The sequence below is a fragment of the Hyperoodon ampullatus genome, assembly GCF_949752795.1.
Source record: "Hyperoodon ampullatus genome assembly, chromosome: 8".
NCBI classification, from domain to species: Eukaryota; Metazoa; Chordata; class Mammalia; order Artiodactyla; family Ziphiidae; genus Hyperoodon; species Hyperoodon ampullatus.
This window is the reverse complement of record NC_136921.1, coordinates 34539506-34561313: the sequence shown is the minus strand read 5'-3', so window position 1 is coordinate 34561313 and position 21808 is coordinate 34539506. Positions and strand designations below refer to the sequence as shown.

General features: G+C 45.4%; 1 protein-coding gene across 1 annotated transcript in view; it reads left to right on the top strand.

Moving 5' to 3' along the window:
• The window catches only part of KIAA2012, a gene marked incomplete at both ends in the record, with an annotated part of 121225 nt that overhangs the window by 73309 nt on the left and 26108 nt on the right, over positions 1 to 21808 (top strand). The window contains 2 exon segments of the mRNA XM_079709605.1: positions 3576 to 3713; positions 12560 to 12632. Coding sequence (XP_079565731.1) covers positions 3576 to 3713; positions 12560 to 12632 — 211 coding nt within the window.

The following is a 21808-nucleotide window of genomic DNA, read 5'->3' as shown; positions in this document are numbered from 1 at the left end:
GGGCTTCTGTGCAATTCAAATCAGATTTACCAAATTAATCTTTATTGTTTCATTTCCTGAAGAGAAAGGCTTCCAGGTGTTTTTAGCAGAACATAATAATATTAAAGTATTTACAATACAATGTAGGTGAAGGAATGGGTTTTGATTTTCTGCTAAGCATTTCACCCTTCCATCAGTTTTGTAATCATTCCCACTGAAGCGTACACAGAAAAAAACAAAAAAGCTTCAGGCATCTCCACTTTCTTCTACTTGCCCTGTTTTCCTTCCCTTTCTTTGTGTTTTCTTCTCCCCTCCACTCCCTGAGGCCTTAACTCCCTTTTACTATGTATTCTGCCATCTTTAAGAGCTACAAGCGTTGATTATGATGGCTCTACCACCTAGAAAACAGAGGGGTACCTCACAGGGTCCGGGATGGAGTCAGAAGACTGGGGCAGAACAGGTCTAGATATCAGGAATTCTACTTTCCTTTTCAAAGAACCCCTCCGAATAATCAGATATAGGCTACACTGACTGCTAAAGATAGATCCTTCCAGGACTGGCCCCTTCTTGTCACCCAGCTCTCTGCTCAAATGTCACTTCCCTAGCGAGGTCTTTCCTGATCACCCAAAGGCAAACCCCATCCCCTCCCCCACCAAACTCCATCCTGTCACCATTTCATTGTCTTCATAGATTTATCACCATCTAAAATCATTCTGCTTATTCATGTGTTTGTTTGTATGACACACACAGTAGCACTCAATAAATATCAGTTAAATGAATAAAGTGAAATGAAAAACCACCCCAGTGCATAGCTTTCTTTCCTGCTTTCAACTTTCTTTCTCTCCTCTTACCACTACCTCCCAGAAACCTCTTTAAGTGTTTAATCTTCTTTCCTCCCATCTCCCAAACCCCCTTTCACTATCATTTGTTTGTTAGAATACTTGATCATAATAAGCAAAAACAGTACTGCACATTCCAGTGACTATAGAGCCTTCATTGGAAACATTCCATCAAGCCAGAATTGATGGCCCCTTAATGTTAGGGAGATGAGCCATATAGTCAAGAGAATTGTTTTATCAAACGATTTGTAGGTCAAGTGATTTGGAGAGACTTTTCTCAAAGCCTCTCAACTCTCCACTCTTTAATCTGAGCCCCACATAAGGAGTTAAAGTAATTCCAGCCATTGGAACTAGTCTTGGCTGTGCCTTTTGTCCTCCGACCTAACACAAAATCTTCTCTTAGAGATAATAGAGAAATTTCCCTCAAATCAGTATTGTCTGATTTCTATTACTCCACCCAGTGATTCATGCGTGGTTTCGGAAGCTAGAAAGCTTGAAATACTTTGTCTGATTCTTGTTTGGACCAAACGCTTTCATTTGATCTAGAAACAGGGAGGGGAGGTCTCACTCTGAGAAGCGAATCAGATATGTAGCTGAGATGACAAAAACTTGGATATGTATTTGTCCAGAAGAATCTTTATCTCTAGCCACATTTCAAAACAAAGGAAAAGGGTGTGGGTGTTCATCGGAATGATGGCTGCTTGTGGGGACCCACGAACTGTTAATTCATCATTAACACTTAAAAGTAATATAAATGTGATGGGAAGGAGAGTTATGCCCAGAGAGACAGCCATCTGTGAGTTAGTCTCCTGAAAATATGGAAATGATCAAATCCACACCCAGGGTGATCTCATGGCACACTAATGTATGTGACCCCAGGAAATCAGCCCTGACAAATAACAAGTAACTTTCCTCTTTGGGAATGAGGAGCCAGTGCTGTGCAGAGGACAGGCCTCTGGAGGTCAGCACATGCTTCCTGGAAAGCTGTCTTTCTTGCCCTCATTTTTTTTTAAATTTTTTTTCTATTTCTTTTCTCTGTCTCTGTCTCTCTCTCTCTCTCTCTCTCTATTTCTCTGTGCTGGGTCTTAGTTGCAGCACACGGGATCTTCCTTGCCGCGTGCAGAATCTTGCCCTCCCTATTTTAACTAAGTTGGGCCATAACATGTAGCTTGCCAGTAATGTTATCATTCCTCTTGTTCTGAAAGTATGTATCAAGTGTGTATTCATTTCCAGACTCTGTGCTGGGTACTGCAGCTACTTGGTAACAGTATAGTTGTGGTTCCTGCCCTCATGGAGCTTACAGTCTAGTGCAGAGGAGAGGTGGCTGTACAAGCATGAGTGTCACTCTGGGCAGTGGTGGGAAGGGCTCAGTTCACTGGGTTGTCATGGGAAGCACAGATGAGCCAGACCTGAAGGATGCAGAGGAGTTAGAAGGGAGGGGTGTGTTTCCCGGGGAGGCAAGGGCACGCGGGCAGCCTTGCTCCAGGAACTGAAGCAAGGGTCAGTGTTGATGTCAGCCCTCTGAACTTGCTGTTCCCACAGCGAGGTCAAAACTTCCTGCAGAGAGCCCCACAGAAACTTCCCTCGCCTTCTTGCGGGCTCTGTGCTAACACTGCTCTCTTGCCAGGGCAGGTGGGAAGAGGGGCCCTTGACTGCTTAAAATTGCCACCTCCACCCACCCTCGCCAGCTACTCCTCACTCCCCTCTGCTTTATTTTTCTCTACATCACGAATCACCTTCAGACATTACTTATGTTCCACCCTTTTGCTTATTATCTCTTCCCCCTCAGTAGGATGTATGTGCAGTTTTCTTGAGAGTGAAGACTTCTGTCTGCTTCTTACACTGCCATATCCTCTCTCCTGGGCATAGAACAAGCATTCAATAAATCTTTGTTGAATGACGGAATGAGATAGGAAAGATAGTCCAGGGCCAGGCAGGAAGGGTCTTATAAGCCTTTTAAGAAGGTTGGCCTTCATCCTGAGGGTAAAGACCTTTGAAGAATGATGTGGTCCAGTTTGCATCCAGAAAGATCACCTAGGTTGCAGTATGGGGCATGGGCTGGAAAGCAAGTTCAGATTATACTTTGTCGTGCTCTGAGGCATGACACCATTTGCATGTTGTGGCGACAGGAGATGGGAGAGCCCCCAGGGCCTCCCAGACTCCTCCAGCGGCCCATTCTTCCTTCCCTCTCTGCTAGATTTGTTCAAATCACCCTTTCTAACACATCAAATACATTTTAAATTTGGAAATAAACTGGAATCTTGATATAACTTTATTTGCTGCAAGGCAGGTTTGATAACTATTCATAGAAGCTGTAGATGTATCAAAAAAGACCTCATTAAAAAAGGAGTTTCAGGCAGTCCCTGATTCCGGCTCTACCGTTTAACAGCTGTATGGCTTTGGGCACGTGACTTAGCCTCCCAGAGCCTCCAGTTCCTCATCTGCAAAATGGGAATAACAATACGTGCCTCACAGGGTTGTTGAGAGGATTAAATAAAATGAGTACTACCCTCGAACATAATAAGGTCCCTTTTCCCACTTTCCCATTACGCCGACCCCAGGTATGAATTACTAACCAAACTCGGGTTATTCTCTATACATATGGATCCCCTGTGTCTTCCATGGTAAAAATAGGTGTTACAATTAGTGTTCCAACGATGAAGAATTGCTTTCTATAAATATTTGGGGATTCGGACTAGCTCTTGTCACACTGTGTATCATTCCTATGAACGTTGGGCTTTCTGCTTCTCTTCACAGGGAGCCCAGCAGTCCTTGGAGGCAGCAGCTCAGAAGACAGGAGAGCCTCAAAGTTGTATAAATAAAGGGCTGATATGTTCAAACAGAAGAGAATTTTACACGCGTAAGCTGCACATCGACATGACGCCGTTCCTGAAGGTGATCTCACACTGAGAAGACTAGGGGTTTTATAGACACACACACACAGGAATTCCAGTTAATGCACTTCTGCATGGTACAAAAACAGCTTCAGAAGTCCCTCAGAGATCTTGCTTTATCAGAAGGGACAGAAAATAGGCAGTTTGTAGCAGATGAAGAGAGAACAAATTAGGACAGTAATCGCAGGCAGCCATCGGGGACAAATCAGTTGGGTGTCTGGTTTGGTTGGGGGAGGACAGGGAACAGAGAGGAGAAAGGATAACCTTGAACCACTCATAAAACAGGCAAATATCGTTCATTTTATCTTGACAGTAGCTAAAATAACTGTTACTCTTTTACCACCGTCACTTGGTAGAGCTGATATTCCTACTACAGGGAAGACTAATTCTTGAGTTAACCATTTAGAAGGCAACTGCCAATCCTCTTCTGGATGTCTGACCCTGTTTTCTGCTCTCTAGGCGTTCATTACTCTCCCAAGCTCAGCTTTGTATCCAGCTTAGGGTACTGAGAGTGTCTGTGGTGGGGATGGCATGTGTCCATCTTTGCAATATGCCTTCCTGCCCCAGCATCTAACAGCGCCTGGCACATGGAAGACGCTTCCTAAATGATCCACAGATTGACCCCCTTTTCATCCCACAGCTCTCTGGCTTAAAACCTTCTTCCTCCCCATTCTTTGCCCCCTCGGAGGTGAATGAACAGGAAATATATGACCTTGGAATATATGAAACTGATCAGGAACAAAGCGAGTCTTGGCATGGAAGGATCTCAGATCCTTCATCCTACCCTCGAGGACAACATCCCAGGCCCTTGATAAGAAGTGACTGAGAAAGACAGGAACAGAGGAGAAGAAACCAAATACTCATGGGGTGCTTGATGGTGGCACTATCCAGTGCTATAGACTGGCAGGGACTTCCAAGGTCGTGAGGGTCACCCTCCTAAACTCACTGATCCAAAGTTCTTAGGTTACATCTTCTTTGGACGACCCCAATCCCAGCTCTGCAAGGTGGGGCTTTGTTTAAGAGTCATGTATTTGCCCCACATCTGTCTCTCTCCATGGCTGGGCTCTGCTTTCCTGTTTCCTCTTAGATAGGCTCTTTCCCCATGGTTGCAAGATAACCATGAGCTTCTGTTTTCTAAATCGTTGGCCCAACTTGGGTCACATGCCCATATGCAAATGAATCGCCATGGCCAGGGGAATGGAATACTCTGATTTTCCCCAGCCTGGAGCCACAAGAACTCATAGGAGGGAAGGGAGGAGTGTCTCAAAAAGGAAAAAAAGAAAACCTAAAAGTTGAATAAGAGAATGATTCTGGGGAGCAAAACAAAAGATTTTTGCTACAAGTATTCAAAATAATTACCTTGATTCATTACTTATTGTATTAGCTTGCTAGGGTCACCACAACAATGTACCACAGATGGACGGCTTAAACAACAGAAATTTATTTTCTCACAATTCTGGAGGCTCGAAGTCCAAGTTGAAGGTGTCAGCAGAGTTGAATTCTTCCGAGGCCTTTCTCATTGCTTGTGTCAATAGATAGCCATCTTCTCTATGTGTCTTCACATGGTCCTCCCTCTATACGCAGTCTGTGTCCTAATCTCCTCTCCTTATAAGGACACCAGTCATATTGGATTACAGCCCACCCTAACGACCTCATTTTACCCCTTTAAAGATCCTGTCTCCAAACACGGTCACATTCTGGGGTACTGAGGGTAGACTTCAACATATGAATTTTGGAGGAACACAGTTCCTCCCAGAACACTTATATTAATGAAACTATCCTTTTCGTTTACTTAGCAACAGTTGAGTTCTTCCCTCAGGGCTTGAAGAATTATGGTTGGTACTTCCTGGGATGAGATATCATCATTACCACTATTCATTCATTCAACCCATAATGAGCATCTACTACCTAATATGTGTCTGGCACTTTCTGGGCATTTGAGATACAACAGCATATATGTTGCTCCAGGCAACATATATAGTAAATTGATAATTGCTATGGAAATAAGAAAATATTTATGGAGCCTCTAGAAGCTGCAAGTGAGGAATTTTACAATAATTTTTTGTGTATTTAGTGTCCACAATGCTTTTGTGTTACACTTTTTCATCCAGCAATTTTGGCATCCTTTTCCTTATAGAAGGAAAGGCATTGTTATCCCTAAGGCCCACTTTCCAGTCCACCCTTTTCAAGACTCACAGAAATTGTAACTTAGCCTGCTTCTACATGAGACTCACGGGGACACGCTAGACTTTCTGACTCCCAGACCAGTCCTTGCCCCAAAGACTATATCTTTTCTTGCAAATGTTCAGTGTTAACAGCTCCCCCTAGATAGACCTGCTCCTTGTTGACATGGTAGCTCCCAGATTCTTAGGGAGTGCCTTGTAGAAAGGCACAAATCTCAGGATTGTACAGCAAAGGATGGAGAGTTCAAATCAAGAAAGGCATACAGGCTGTCTAATTCAGTCTACACATTTCATTTGTGCATTTCCTGCCTAGTCACAGGACATTTCATTCATTTTTGCCTGGTGCGTGTTGGAAGCAGTACACATTTCAGGGGATGAGGGTAAGAAATAAAAATATTGAGGCAGAAAAGGAAAATGGAAAGAGATGTAAATAATCACAATTGCTAACATAAATAAACACTTACTCCGTGCCAGGCTTTGTTCTAAGTTTTACAGACAAGAACTCATTTAACTCAAAAAACTAATCTAAGAAGTAGATAGCGTTATCCCATTTTACAGATGAGAAAATTAAGGTCTTGAGAGCTGAAGTAACTTCTCAAATGACATACAGTTGGAATATGGCAGAAACAAGATTCAAAGTCAGGCAGCCCTGCTCCGGATCCCATGTTTTCAACACTGCAGACCCCAACTGAGTCCTATCCAATCAAAAGCACTACCTACCACATTAGCTAAGCATCCAGCACAGCTCCTTCTAGAAAATTCCATCCCTGTGCACTCATCCAGTCTGCTGCAGGAATATTTTCTGACTCTCCAGGACTCTGCCCTTCCCCTCACTCCCACCTGCATTCTGTGGACCCAACATAAAGCTTTCTCTCCCAATGATCATCCACTTTCCTTCAGACAACATATATTGAGCATCCATTGTATATCAGACACTGTGCTAGGCACTGAGAATACAGAGATGAATCATCTCCATCCCTGGCCTTCCAAGGAGCCTATAATCTAAGAGGAAGATAAACAAAGAAGCAGATAATATCAGCACAGTGTTGTGGCAGAGGCAGGCGCAGGTTGCTATAGGAGAGACTCATTCATTTCTCAGTTATTACACGTGGAATCCTCCTCAAATTTAAAAACCTCTTGATAACACTGAAGGCAATGCTATTAGCCCATTTTATAGGATAATCTGTATCATGCTTAGACTTGGGGAAACACGATTGATCCAGAGTACATCTGGGTTCACGTAAAAATTGAACCATGTTTTTAAAAAATCTATTTTTGAAAAAGAAATGGTAATTGATGAATAAATTAAGGTAGAGATTTTTTTTCCCCAGGAATTTTAATAAATTATCAGGGTTAGTTCGTGGTAGTGGGGAAGAAAATAGCAATAATGCCAATTAATGCTAGATACAGAATTGAATATGCTTATACTCAACATTGACATCAAAGAGTGTGTATGTTATGCCCAGAAGATGTGAAGAATGAGAAATAAGTTCCACCTCACAGCATTCACACAGGCAGTTATCACTTGGTACCCTCAAATCAAGGCAGAGAAACCTGCCTGAAATCAGGTACTTCGAGCAGTCCCCTGCCCCTGGTTTGGGGCCAGCCCTGTGTTTTACTTATGCAGGCAGGTGTGGGCACATGCCACCAAGCAGAGGATGGCTGTCACTGCCACTGAATCCTGTGGTCATGTGGGGAAAGGACAGCATGGATTTCAGTGAGAAGAAGTAACAGCAAAACAATGTTGGGCTCAAGATGTTGTCCTAAGATGGAGCAGGCCTCTCAGGAGGCAAGTTCTAGTGCCTAGAGCCCTTGAAACCAGCTTTGTTGACCACCAGCAGGAGAGCTGCAAAGGGATCACAAGCTGGTTTCGAGATGCAATGATTCAAGGACACCTGAATAATAATTTTGCCAGGAAAAATTTTCAGGGCATTGAGTCTGTTACAGTTCCCAAAGAAAGAAGCCCAGGATTAAGTAGACTATTATCAGTATTAAAGTATCTGACCAGCAGTTGGGAAGCCCTGGGTTTTCTCTGACTCTGAGTAACCTTGTAATGCACCTGGGATTCCGCTGCCTCTTTAGTAAAATGGAGATAATAATGCTGGGACCTCCATACCTGCCTCTCAGCAGTGAGGTGAGAATTACATGAAATAATAATTTTCAAAGAATGTTCACATCTATAAAGGGTTCAGTTCACAAAGAGAAAGAAAGAAACATTCACTGGTCCCTGCTGAGAGCCAGGCCTCTCACATATTAAACCTTATTTAATTTCCCCAACCCCCTTCCTGTTAAGTGTGCAGTTCGCCACCATGCAAATGAGGAAACTGAGGATTGGCGAGATGAGAGGACCCAGGGTGACGTGGCTGGCAGCAGAGGGAACTAGGATTCAAAGCCACCAAACCCACAATTCCTGATATTGATGAGGCCTATCTGTTCTGTTCCTGAGAAGAATTTAATTGTACTTCTTTGTTCTGGCTTCAGAACCTGGGAGAGGAGAAGAGACAATATTTTAATAACACAAGATACCTTATGACTTTCATAAATCTGTTTTCTCTATTAAAGAATAGGTGTGGGATCTTTTTAATACACAAGAGAAGTTGTACAGCCTTAAAGTTGACACTCACAAATGAGACACTGATTTCCTTCCAGCATTAAGGAGGCATTGAAATTAGTCATTTAGATGCATGTGTTACATATGTTACACAGAATGTCCAAATGTATTTTCCTAATTTAGCTTTTCAAGAACTCGTACAAAATTTATCATTACCCCCATTTCACAGATGGAGAGGCTGAGGTTCAATGATAGGTCATACAGCACATACAGGCCCCTGGAGCCCCGCCTCTGGCTCCTGCATTCCCCATCCTCCCAGCCGTTCCTTCCCGAAGCCTCTGTGAACCTAGAAGTACCATGCTCAGGCGCTGTGTGTGAGGGGCGAGGGCAGGACCAATGGAAGGTTCTCCAAGGACAGATGAGAGCCTCAGGCCACCTGGCCCAGCCCCTGTCAGTTGAAGAAACTGAGGTTCAAGGATTAAGTACCTTGTGTGACCTGTAAGTCATGAAGTACAGGATCAGGGCTTCAGGGCAGGCAGTCTGACTCCAGGATCTGCACCACAACCACTCAGGCAACTGTCTCTCTTGTCTGGTTTCAGTGCTACAGTTTGTGTTTACAAAGTGTTTGTTACTATCCCCATGCACCCCACCCCGCGCCAGACCTATAACACCACCCTGTTGCCAGCGCTCTTTCTAAATACAGCTCAGTCATACCACTGGTTTGCTTGAAAGTCCCTACCACGTCCCCGTTGGCCTTCCGGTTAATTCTGGCATCAAAAATGTATTTCTTTTATAAATAGAAAAATAGAACAAATGAATGTCTTTTTAAAACTCCAGACTGCGACTTGGAAGATCTGGCCCGTGTCTGATTCCCACCGTCCGGGCCCTGCAGCCACACCAGAATGTGCCCCCCAGCCAGTACATGCTCCTTCCTCTGCGGGAACTGCCCTAACCTCCCCTTCTCTGCAAGACTTAGCACCATGTCCACTGGTAAACCAACCTTCCCAGCCTAACTTAGCTTCACCTCCCGTGAGGTCCTGCAGAAACCTGTCATAATCTGTCACAGCATTTATCACACTGCATGGCGACAGTGAGATTTCCTGTTTCTCTACAAGTCACTGAGCTTCTTACAAATAGATCTTTCAGCTTTGTGCCCCCGGCGCCCGGCACAGTACCTGGCACGCAACAGACACCCAATAAATATTCATAAGCCAAATGTAGAGATGAAGAGCAAATGACTTGGCCAGAATAACAGAGCTGGGATTTGAATTTTCAGTCCTTCAGCTTGTTTTGTTCACTCACCAAGTATTATTGCCTGTGTTTCAGTCACTACCTCTGTAACTCATTAAAAGTGACAGGCTGCTGTCACTTTTTAGTTTTGGTTTTTTCAATTCAAATCTTGAATCCGAAATATACTCAGGAAGTTTAAACAATTTAAGTATAAAAGGGTATGTCTCCCAGCTGGGTTCCCTCCCCCTTGGACACCACTGTTGCTAGTTTCCTGGGTACCCTTCCTGAGTTGTAGTATGCATACACAGGCCAATACAGGTAGAAAAATAGACAGAGATATTTTATACATGTTTTTATATATTATACACATTGCTCACAGTCTTACTTTTTTTTACTTAATATATCTTGGAGTTCTGTTAATTCATTAAGAGATGCTTCTTAATGGCTGCATTGTATTCCATTGTGTAAATTACCATAATTCATTTTGTGGGGGTTTTTTTGGTTTTTTTTGCGGTACGCGGGCCTCTCACTGTTGTGGCCTCTCCCGTTGCGGAGCACAGACTCCAGACGCGCAGGCTCAGTGGCCACGGCTCACGGGCCCAGCCGCTCCGCGGCATGTGGGATCCTCCCAGACCGGGGCACGAACCCGTGTCCCCTGCATCGGCAGGTGGACTCTCAACCACTGCGCCACCAGGGAAGCCCTGACCATAATTTATTTAACACATCCCCCATTGATGGGGTATGTAGGTTGTTTCCAATCTGTTGCAACGAATGACCTTAGGTATAAGTCTTTTCACATGTGTGCTTGTATATGTTAAAAATTATAGCTTTTTGACACTTTTCTAAGCAACAGGCAGAATGTTGTTTTTTTTTTTAAGACCTCGCAGCGTGGTTTGTGGGATCTTAGTTCCGTGACTAGGGATTGAACCCAGGTACCCGGCAGTGGAAGTGCAGAGCCCTAACCACTGGACCACCGGGGAATTCCCCAGACTTTCAAATTAAGACTACTGTATTTCTTTTTCTAACAGGGACTCATCAAAAGATTCTTCCCAAATCCCCAACTCTCTCTGCCTCCGTCTCCCCATCTGTGAAATGAGAAGAATATTTCTTGTCCCTGAAGGCCCATAGCTGCATGTTGTTAAGACTCAAGTTTTATTCTTCTGAGCTTTGAAATTCTTCCAAAAGAGGAAGCTTGTTTCTCCCTTTTAATCCAATTTCCTGTTAGACTAGAAGGATTTATAAACAGAATTTTAAAAAATTTATCTCTTTTCTAGTCTTCTAACTTTGCAGTTTACTGGACTGAGGCAGGTTTTTCCTGCAATCGTTTTTTTAAAACATTTCCATTTATTCAGAGATGATTTTTTTTTTTTTTTTTTTTTTTTTTTTACTGCATCAGGCCAAATGTGCTTTGTCTCCAAAGAGATAAATGCAAAAGAAAGAAAATTACTTAGCTGCCTTAGGTTTTTTTACGTCAGAATATCTCATCAGCTGCAAACACTAAGCTAACAAGTGAGAAACACACGGGGTAAAAAGCCATCAAGCAAGAAGAGAATGTCAAACAAATTAGCAGATAACTGTGTCTTTCCAAAGCAGCTGGGGTATTTGATAATAAAGAGGAAAACTGTCAACTAAAGGGTGAGGAACTTTAGTCCCAGGAGAGGCTTCTAGGGTCCTCAGATTCCTTCTCCACAGCTGAAATGAAGCTGTGGATTAAGCAGAGATCCAGGTGACAAAGGCCAAGAGCTGGCCTCATCAAACACTGAGGGCTTTACTTGAGTCACTGACTCTACCTGCCACGTTTCCTTGGCAACTGAAGAGCTGTTCTTCCAATCCTCTAGAGAAAACCCATGGTTCTCAATCCTGGCTGCATGACGGAATGACCCAAGAAGCCTTAAAAATGCCTCAGCTCCAGAAAGTCTGACTTTAACATTTGGGGTTAGGTCCTAGGAATCTTTTTTTTTTTTTTTTTTAAGCTTCACAAATAATTCTAAGATGCAGCCAGGGTTGAAGACCATCATTATAGAGATTTCTGGGTGCTGGGACTGCAAGCAGCTTGTGTGACTCAGAGAAAGAAGGAAGAGGGGATTCCATGTGATAAGAAACCTAATCTGGGGACTTCCCTGGTTGGCACAGTGGTTTAGAATCTACCTGCCAATGCAGGGGACACGGGTTCGACCCCTGCTCTGGGAAGATCCCACATGCCAGGGAACAACTAAGCCCCTGCACCACAACTACTGACCCCATGTGCCACAACTACTGAAGCCTGCACACAGCAACGAAGACCCACTGCAGCCAAAAGTAAATAAATAAATTTATTTTTAAAAAAAGAAAAAAAAAGGAACCTTATCCGTGATAATCCTGGAAACCCTACAAAAGGCCAGTCTGATCCTTTTGCTGTCCTGCTTTAAACCCTCAGTGCCTTCCATTTGTTTTCAAGGTAAAGGCCAAAGTCCTTAAACTACCTCCAATGCCCTAAGAGTCTGAGTCCTCCCCACCCTTCCCACTTCACCCCATCTCTGCTCTGGTCACACTGAACCTCCTTCAAGTCCCTAGAGGCACCCTGTTGCCTTCTGCCAGTTGGCCTTTGCCTGTGACATTCTTTTTCCCACATATGCCAGGCATGGAGCACTGCTCTGATGGGTGGGACAAGCCTCCCACAGAGGAGGACAAATAAGGACAGTGCTCAAGGCCACTGCTAAGCCCACCTGGCTCTTCAGGGCCCTTTGCGCTGGCAGCAGAATTCTTGGACACAAGTTAAAACAGATAGACAAAGAAGAAGAGACAACTAAGAAAACTGGATCCCCTTTTACTAAAGGGCATGGACCCTAGGAGTGCTGGCACTTATTTTGTCTTATGTATTTATTGTTGTTGTTAACCTAACAGGAAAGTGGAGATGAACTGGACTATCATGAAGAACCTGGAGGACCCCTCAGAGAAAATCATCCAGAACCTCAAGGTAGAAACAGCTGGGTTGGGTTTTGTTTTTTTTTTTTGCGGTACGCGGGCCTCTCACTGTTGTGGCCTCTCCTGTTGCGGAGCACAGGCTCCGGACGTGCAAGCTCAGCGGCCATGGCTCATGGGCCCAGCCGCTCCGCGGCATGTGGGATCTTCCCGGACCGGGGCACAAACCTGCGTCCCCTGCATCGGCAGGCGGACTCTCAACCACTGCGCCACCAGGGAAGCCCTGGTTTGGGTTTTATAGTCTGATTGCAATAATTGTGGGATGAACTTCGCACTGTTCAAAGACGTTAATGAGGAATGACCCTTCCATTTCCTCTCAGGTCATGGGTTGGAAGTCAGAATACAGACTCTGATGTTCTCTTAATGTATCACAAGCCAGATGATAATAACATGCTTTTATGTCCTTGGACTTCTTGAAAGATTTATTTCCTGCCAGCAGCTGCAGATTGATAGAAGAGAATGGAGACTTTGGGGCATTACAAAAAAGATCCCACAGGCACCTCTACCTCTGGCTTCTCCTGCTTTCATAGGCTCTTGGATATGCAGGTGAGGGAGCTGAGGTTCTCTGCCTGGAGGGTTAACATTCCACAGAGGGGGGGACCAGCATCTTTAGAGACCCAGCCCGTGTCACCCACAGCTCTGGGTGGCCAGAGCTGCCTGAGTGTGACTTCCTCCAAAAATGATACTGCATTTGATAATGATGATGATTCTTGGAAAGACAGGGCCCACAACTGGGCTTTTTGGCATAGTTCATAGTTTGATACCCTGAACTAGGCTCTAAGCTCTTCCCTGGGGGCACCTGGGCATGCTACAGGATGCTGCAGTTAGCTAGTCCCAGGTAGCAGAGCTGGTCTTTATCCCTATTGCTTCTTGCAGGAGTCGAAACAGATGTGTGAGAGATGTATTCTCAAGGAGTGGATGCAGGGCCTGCCAGCCAGAGTTGCGCTTGTCGTTTGCTGTACAAAGGCGTCCAGCAGGGGGAGTGAGAGGGGCTGAAATCCAGCCTGTGCTGCGCAGCCTGAGCCACGCACTCCAGCACTGGGTGCATCCACCCAAAGGAGGCTCCGTTCCCTACTTGGCCCTTCTACTGGAATGCCTTTCTCTAAGTCATATGAGGTGCTCTATATAGGCTAGCAGCAGCAGATCTGGGCAGCTGAGTAGAGAGCGTGGGCTCTGGAATAGGACTACCTCTGCCTTCACATCCCCCCCTCAGTGTCCTCAACTGAGGTTGAAAACAGTACTGCCCTCATAACGTTGCATGAGGAATAAATGAAGTAATTCATGCACCACAGCCCTTTAGTGCATGTTAATCTCAGCTTGGCCATCACAATGAATAAGTATCTACCCTCTCATGGTCACAGTTTACCAGTCTATGAAATGACACTATGATTCTTCCTATCTCATCTGGACCCCCATGGGGTGAGAGAGACCATAGAGCTCACTGGAGATAAATGTGCAAAGTCATGGATTGGGGATTTCACCCTAACCTGATCTTTTTCTGTTTATATCTTTTACTATTTCTTTCAGTTGATACTCCAAAAAAATTAATTTTTATACTCATTACAATTAATTTTTACACTCATTTTAAAAGATTTCACTGTTTCTGGATATCAGACAGTAAAATATTATGGTAGCCTGATCCCTGTGTTCGGTCAAACTTTTAAGCAAGGTTTCTGCTGACATAGGTCTCTCGCCACCTCCATTTCCAAAGCTGAGTGACAATAGCCAGGGAAATGTGTTCCAGTCTTCAGATCTTCCATATCGTAAATCACATATCTAGATTGTGAACACCGAAGAGGCCCCAGGGTCTTGGCCAAGTGCAGTGGAGGTTTTAGGCAGCGTAGAACACGGCCAAATCTAAGCAACGACCAAGTCAGTCAAAACAGATTTCCTGTCTCCTGACAGAGAGAGAGAGGCCCAGCTGAGTTCCATAAAGGTTATTCAGACAGTCTTTAACGCAGTGAAATATCACCACAGAAAATTAAAGAAGGCATTTGCCTGTCCCGAATGATAAATGCTAATGTTTAAAAAGAATTTCAAATCTTTGAAGGGAAAAAAAGGCGGGAGTGCCAAGGAATTTTTTTTTAACTATTTGAGGATCAGTTTTCCCTTCATAGATCTTACGACTAATTGTCAGGATTTTTTTCCTACTCTAAATTAAGTAGTGATCTATAAGATTAATTATAAGCAGTGAGCCGGGGCCACATCCAATGAGAAAAGCATGAGTCTTGGACTTGGTGAGAATACAGCATGCAAGTTTTCACAAGACAGGTCAAATCAGCAACCTCCAAATCAGAGAGGGTTTGGGAAATTGCTCATTTTAAATACAAAACTTTTCTTTCTCCCTCTCTTTCCCACCCCCAAAGTCCAAGGAAAGAACATAATTTCCATTCTTGTTTCAGTTCTTGTTTATTTACTAGGCCAACGGTTCTCAGACTTCCGTGTGCCTCAGAACCACCTGGAAGGCTTATAAAAATAAAGATATCTGGGCCCTGCCTCCAGAGTTTCTGATTCACTAGATCTGGGCTGAGGTCATAGAATTTGCAATTTTATTAAGTTCCTCAGTGATTCTGAGGCTAGTGGTCCAAGGACCACACTTTGAGAACCACTGCCCTGAGCATTGCTTCCAGAATTTAGTTCTCTGAATTTGGCAGTGACTCAATTTAATCTGTTCTTTTAAACGTAATGGGAGTAGGAGGATTGGAGGACACTGTTTAGGCAGCATCACAGTGATCAAGAGCATCTATTATCAAGTCTGAGTCCCGGGGCTCAAATCCTGGTTCCACTACTTACTCACTGTGTAGCCTTGAGTAAGTTACCAAACTTCTCTGGGCAACTTTTTTCTACATCTGTAAAATGGAGATACTAATAGTATTTATCTTGTGGGGTGGTTGTGACATAAAGGGGTTAATACATGCAATGTGCTTATAAGAATGCCTGGCACACAGTAAGGGCTCACTAAAGGTTAGGTATTAGTCTGTTTCTTAAAAACCTTAATTTTAGTAGCCTTATCAGGAGAGACTTGTTCTAAGTTGATAACATGATGTAACATGATGCTTTATTTACTTTCCAAATCAGTCTCAATTGCAGGGAGTGGAGGTGGGATTGCTTGCTCCTGGGGACCTGACTGAGTCCTCTGCGTAAGTCCTCCTCTTACTTAAGTCCAGGGGTGGGCAACAGACCCAATCTGAATGAGGTTATGTTGTGGTAGTGACATAACCCCTTGGAATGTGGCAGAGCTTAAGATATTATCAATAGCTTTGAGAGATTTGGGGAGCCCTGCATGAGTGCAGAGGACGCCTAATGAGTAGCCTGAAACAATGGGGGGTGGGGGACAAAAGGCAAGTCTCACAGAAAACCTTAGAAACCAATGAGCCATTTCTATTCTACCAGGAAAAAAAAGGCTCCGGGCGTCATTGCTTTATTCAAGAGACAGATATGTAGTAGTTAGGACGTTGGTTCTAACAAAGACCAAAATAAAGTGACTGCAAACAAGACGGAAGTTTTACTTCTGTCTCATGGAAGAGTCCAAGCTGGCAGGCAGGCGGTAGGACAGCTCCGCTCCACAGGGCTGTCCAGGGACCCAGACTCTTTCTCTCTTATCATCTCTCTGCCACCCACTTTGCTATCACCCTTGTCTGCATGGTCAAAGCTGGCTCACCTTTTCCCTCACCCTGCAGGGCAGGAGAGGAAAAGGCACAGCTGACTTTTAAGGACCTAATTCTGGACTTACACCTCTTCCACCTCTGCTCATGTCCGCTGGCCTCTTACAAGTGAGGCTGGGGAATAAAGTCTCTTGCTGGGTGTTCATGTGCCAAGCTAAAGCTTGAGGGGAGTGGACATTAGGTGGCAGTTAGCATCTCTGCCACGTGTGGGTAGATGGCTCTGTCTTGCAGATGCTACCACTTTCCTACCTCGTGGACTCAGAGTCACCATGGTGGGTCATTTCTCTGTTTGCTGCAGACACCATGCGTGTTTTAGGCGCCCCCTCTGTGACTTGCCTGAGCATCCCTGTTTCCTCCATCGGTCTTTACAGCGTCAAAGGGAGAGCTAAAAATTATAATGCATTTGTGAATTTGCCTGATCACTTTGAAAAGTGCAGAGACTCCTGTGAGGCTTCGGTGCTGTCATTTCCACTGACCCTAGTGGGAACTGCCTAAGGAACCAGACACCCTTCTTTGACAACAAGCCCCTTATGAGGAAGTGGCCAATACCAGCTGTTCTCCATTGCCCTCTCTATCACTTGACGACACTGCCACTTCCCCCAGAGCACCGAAGCGTAATTCAATTTCACACATGCTTATTGGGCAACCACTAAGTACCACTTTATAGCCCATGTGTTATGTACGTTTCTTGAGGACAAGCACTGCGCCTTAGGTAGCCAGGCCTAGCAATGTTCCATAGATGAATGAATCCAATGAATGGAGGAATGAATGAGTATTCAAGAGGTTCAGAGATGACAAAACCAAGGTTCCTACCCTCGAGAGCTTGCAGTGAACACTCAGCTTTGGGCCTGGCACGCGCCCTGTGAAGAAACAGTGCCTGCAAGGCTTAGTAAGGTCCAAGTCCTCCAAAAGGGGTGCCCTCACAGACCCAGAGCCACCAGCCAGGACCTGCATCTCCACCAAAGACACAGAAGCAGCCAACAGGGGTCGTGAATGAATAACGCTGCTGGGGAAGGACGAGCAGGTGAGGAGGGTGCTGGCCCCACTGGCTTCTAGGTGAAGGGCCCACTAGCTGCCATGCCTTCATTAACCCGACAGGACTGATCTCATCAGTGGCTAGTGCACTAAGTAGTTACATCATAGTAGAGCTAGAAGGTGAGACTCACTGGTCTAGACCCTTTCTAGCTAGAACCTGGGGGCTTGTTAGAAATATAGAATCTGGGGTCTCACCCAGACCTACCTGTGCTTTAACAAGACCTTCAAGGGACTCGTGTGACCATTATCATTTGGGAAACCCTGGAATAGACTCACTGAGGACCCTGGGTTTCAGATTCGACAGATATCAGTTCAGTCACCAGCTCTGCCTTTGATTAGGCCCATAGTCTAGGACACATAACTTCTCTGGGCTGTGGATTCCTTTTCCATAAACCATGGCAGTGGGTTGGATAATCTCTCAGTCCCCATCCCACCCTCATGCTCTTTGAATCTATGACTCACCGGGGTTGCACAGTGATAAGCGATAAGCAGCAGAGCCAGGACTGGGGCTGGGCCTCCTTCCCAAGCTCCTTCCACTACACCCGCTCCCAGAGAAAGCCAGCCACCATTTCAGTGTGTCGCACATAAAGCTCTGCCACCCCAGTCACCCTTGGGTGGGCCCTGACCAAGAAAGTCTGGAAAGAGACCAGCAGTCCCCATGCTGCACGGGGGCCCAGGCTCAGCCACAGTGGCCAGTGAGAGCCCAGCGGGTCAAGAATGAGAACACAGTCTTCACCACGGTCCTCCTGTAAGGGCATGAGGCCGCAAGAGACCTGCTGGCCTCTCTAGGCTTCCACTTCCTCATCAGAAAATAACAAAACTGATCTTCCAATCTCTTCGTCTTATTTCCTATGACTCAGTGACCTTGGGATTGTTTCTGTTAAGGGGAAGAGTGGAAGTCTCAGTGTTAGCGCTGAGACAGCTCCAGGGTTCAGACCCCAGGTTTGAGCCTTCTTAGGTCTTTAACCGCTCGCTGCATGAATGGAAATTGCCTTCATTTACTTAGGGACCATTTGCTGATCCCCTACTGAGTGCCAGGCCCTCTGTGGTTGGATGAGACACACTCCTTATGAAGCTCCCACTCTAATAGAGGAGCCAGACCTGGGCAGGCATGGTTAGAACCATCTCTGTATTCAATGTGTTTAGTGCTCCCAGAGAACACAAGAAGGACAACTGATCCAGACCAGCATGGGAGAGATGGGGAAAAGTCAGGGAGGGCTCCCTGGAGGAGGTGATGCTGGATATGATGGAAGGAGTTTAGTGAACCCAGAGTGCATTTGCAGTGAAGCCATTAAGACAGGGGTAGCAGTTCACACTCACTGTGTGCCAGGCATCAGGCTAAGCATTTTCTATAAATTGTTTCATTTAATTTTTATAACAATCCTGTAAAGAAGGAGCTCTTATTATCTCCATTTGCCAGATGAGAACACTGAGGCACAGTGAGGTTAAGGAACATGTCCTTGGCCACAGAGCTGGGCAGAGGCGAGGCTCCAGATCTGACTGACCTCCCAGACTCCATCTGTAGAGATCAAGTCTGGCTGTTAACAGTTACCAAAAGAAGCGTTTGCGGATGCTGGAGTGCTGGTAGGTAAAGGGCGAGAAAGCAAAAAGGTCAAGGGGAAATAGAGAAGAAATGCTTCACACACATATAAAGTGGAGAAATCGGAATGAAGAGAACCTTCAGGCAGGTTTTTCAAAAAGAAAAAAAAAAAAAAGTGTGGCAAATCGGGGGAGCGAGGAAAGGACGAAAGGTCCCAGCAGGCGGCGGCGGGGCGCGCCTTCCATCGTCTCCCGCCCCCCACCGGCGGCTCCAGGGGCCGGCGGCGCCCGCTCTCCCGCCGGTGCCCGCCCGGCGCCGCCGCTCCGCCAGCGCGAGGCCGTCTCCACCTGTCGCCTCTGACCTCCTTGCAAACGGAGCTCCTTGCAGCGAGCTCGGGACTCCAGGCTCGGCTTGCCCCAAAGGGTCGGCCCTCCGGGCCGCATCTGTTAGTCTTTTCTTCTCCTCTCTGCGGTAGCTTGTGATGTCGCTACCCGCTGGCACCTCCTGCGGATCCCAGGCCTGGGTGGAGACTCACAGAGCTAGACAGCCTCAAAATCTGCCAAACAGGCCAACTTAGTCTCTAGGGAGAAGGTGGGAGGCAGGCAAACGGGAAACACCCTGAAGTGCCAGACAAACTATTTAAACTTTTAAATTTATAAAGCTTATCTTTTGGCTAGTTTTCCACACATGTCACCTGGGTGGAGAAAAGGGAAGGAATTTTTGGCACTTACTCTGCAGAAAGACACTTTGCTAGGTACTTTATTTTTTGTACTTTTATTTTATCCTCACCACAACCTTATGAGATAAAGTACATTATCCATATTTCACGGATGAGGCAAATGAGGCTCAGAGAGGTTAGGTAAATAGCCCAAGGTCACACAGCCAGTAAGTGAAGGAGCTGAGATATGAACCCAGGTTTCTATGATTCCAAGCCCTGGCTCTTTAAGAGTTGTAAAGCCATCCATGTGTTTCTGATTAGGAAATAGTTACAAGGTTGAAGAAATACCACAAAATAATGGCAGCATTTTTTGAAAGCCAGCATGAAACTTGGAGATTATTTAGAATCTCTAGAAGTTCTTTTATATTGTAGATAAAGGAAACTGAGGTCTAGAAGCCAGGAGAATTATGCAAAATCGTGGCTAATTATTAAAACCAAGGTAACCCAAGTCTCTCTCAACTCAGTGTCTGTAGGTGTTTAGTTTAGTTCAATTTAGTTTGGTTTTGAAAGCATTTCCTCAGGGGCAGTTCCTGACTCCAGGAATAAACAGCTCCAAACGGAGCAAGTGGGAACTTCCCTGGTGGTCTAGTGGTTAAGAATCCACCTTCCAGGGGACACGGGTTCTATCCCTGGTCGGGGAACTAAGATCCCACATGCTGATGAGCAACTAAGCCCACTCGTGCACAACTACTGAGCACGCAAGCCACAACTAGAGAGCCCGAGTGCTGCAACTACTGAGCCTGCATGCCACAACTAGAGAGAAGCCTGCACACCACAATGAAGAGCCCGCAGGCCACAACGAAAGATCCCGCATGCCGCACCAAAGATCCCACAGGCCGCAACAAAGACCCAACGCAGTCAAAAATAAAATAAATAAATATTTTTTTAAAAAGGAGCAAGTATAATGACTGCCCAATCTGTGCCAAGAAGTGAAGCAGCCCGTGATGCAAAAATTTCTCTTAACGCTGGGGAGAAAATAGGGAGACAAGAAATATGTGCCCAGAAGTTGAGGCATTGCCATTACGTCAGAATCCACAGCCTGGAAGATGGCACTACTGCAAGGGGCCACCTCACAACATGGGTTGGGGCTCCTCACTTCCTCTCTGTGTGAGGGCTGCACAGTCACCCTACACTGCCAGGCTCTGCTATCTGGAGCCCTGGTACTGGCTTCAGCATAGTCCGCTAGTTCTTATCAGCCTAGATCAGGGGTCCCCAACCCCCGGGCCACGGACCAGTAGCGGTCCGTGGCCTGTTAGGAACTGAGCGGCACAGCACGAGGTGAGCGGCAGGTGAGCGAGCGAAGCTTTATCTGTATTTACAGCCACTCCCCATTGCTCGCATAACCGCCTGAGCTCCTCCTCCTGTCAGATCAGTGGAGGCATTAGATTCTCACAGGAGGGCAAACCCTACTGTGAACTGCGCATGTGAGGGATCCAGGTTGTGCGCTCCTTATGAGAATCTAATGCCTGATGATCTGAGGCAGAGCTGAGGCAGTGAAGCTAGCGCTGGCGAGTGGCTGCAAATACAGATTATCATTAGCAGAGAGGTTTGACTGCACGGTGACCATAATAAATCAATTGCTTGCAGACTCATATCAAAACCCTATCAGTGAGTGGCAAGTGAAAACAAGCTCAGGGCTCCCACTGATTCTGCATTATGGTGAGTTGTATAATTAGTTCATTATATATTACAGTGTAATAATAATAGAAATAAAGTGCACAATAAATGTAATGTGCTTGAATCATCCCGAAACCATCCCTGCCCCCAATCCGTGGAAAAATTGTCTTCCACGAAACCGATCCCTGGTGCCAAAAAGGTTGGGGACCGCTGGCCTAGATGACCTACATCCTCTAGTATTACTCCTTTATTTCTCCTTCTGGAAAGTATTTTCAAAGTTCTCCTCTATAGTGGGAAGTGACACATCCTTAAGACTGTTTCTGGCTCACTCCACTCAGCCCAGGATGGAAACCCCAGGAAAGACCCCAGAATCCCAGAATACAGCTGTTGCCCCTTGATCCTGAAAATTCTCTTCACCTTCCAGGAAGTAAAGCTCATTTCTAACTTGAGACCTAGATTCATCAAAACCAAAAAGCAGTTGAAACTAGAGACAAGAACAGCATAAGAAGAAAATTTATAGACCAATCTCACTTATGGTCAAAGATGCAAAACTCCTAAATGAAATATTAGCCAATCAAATCATTATACACACACAC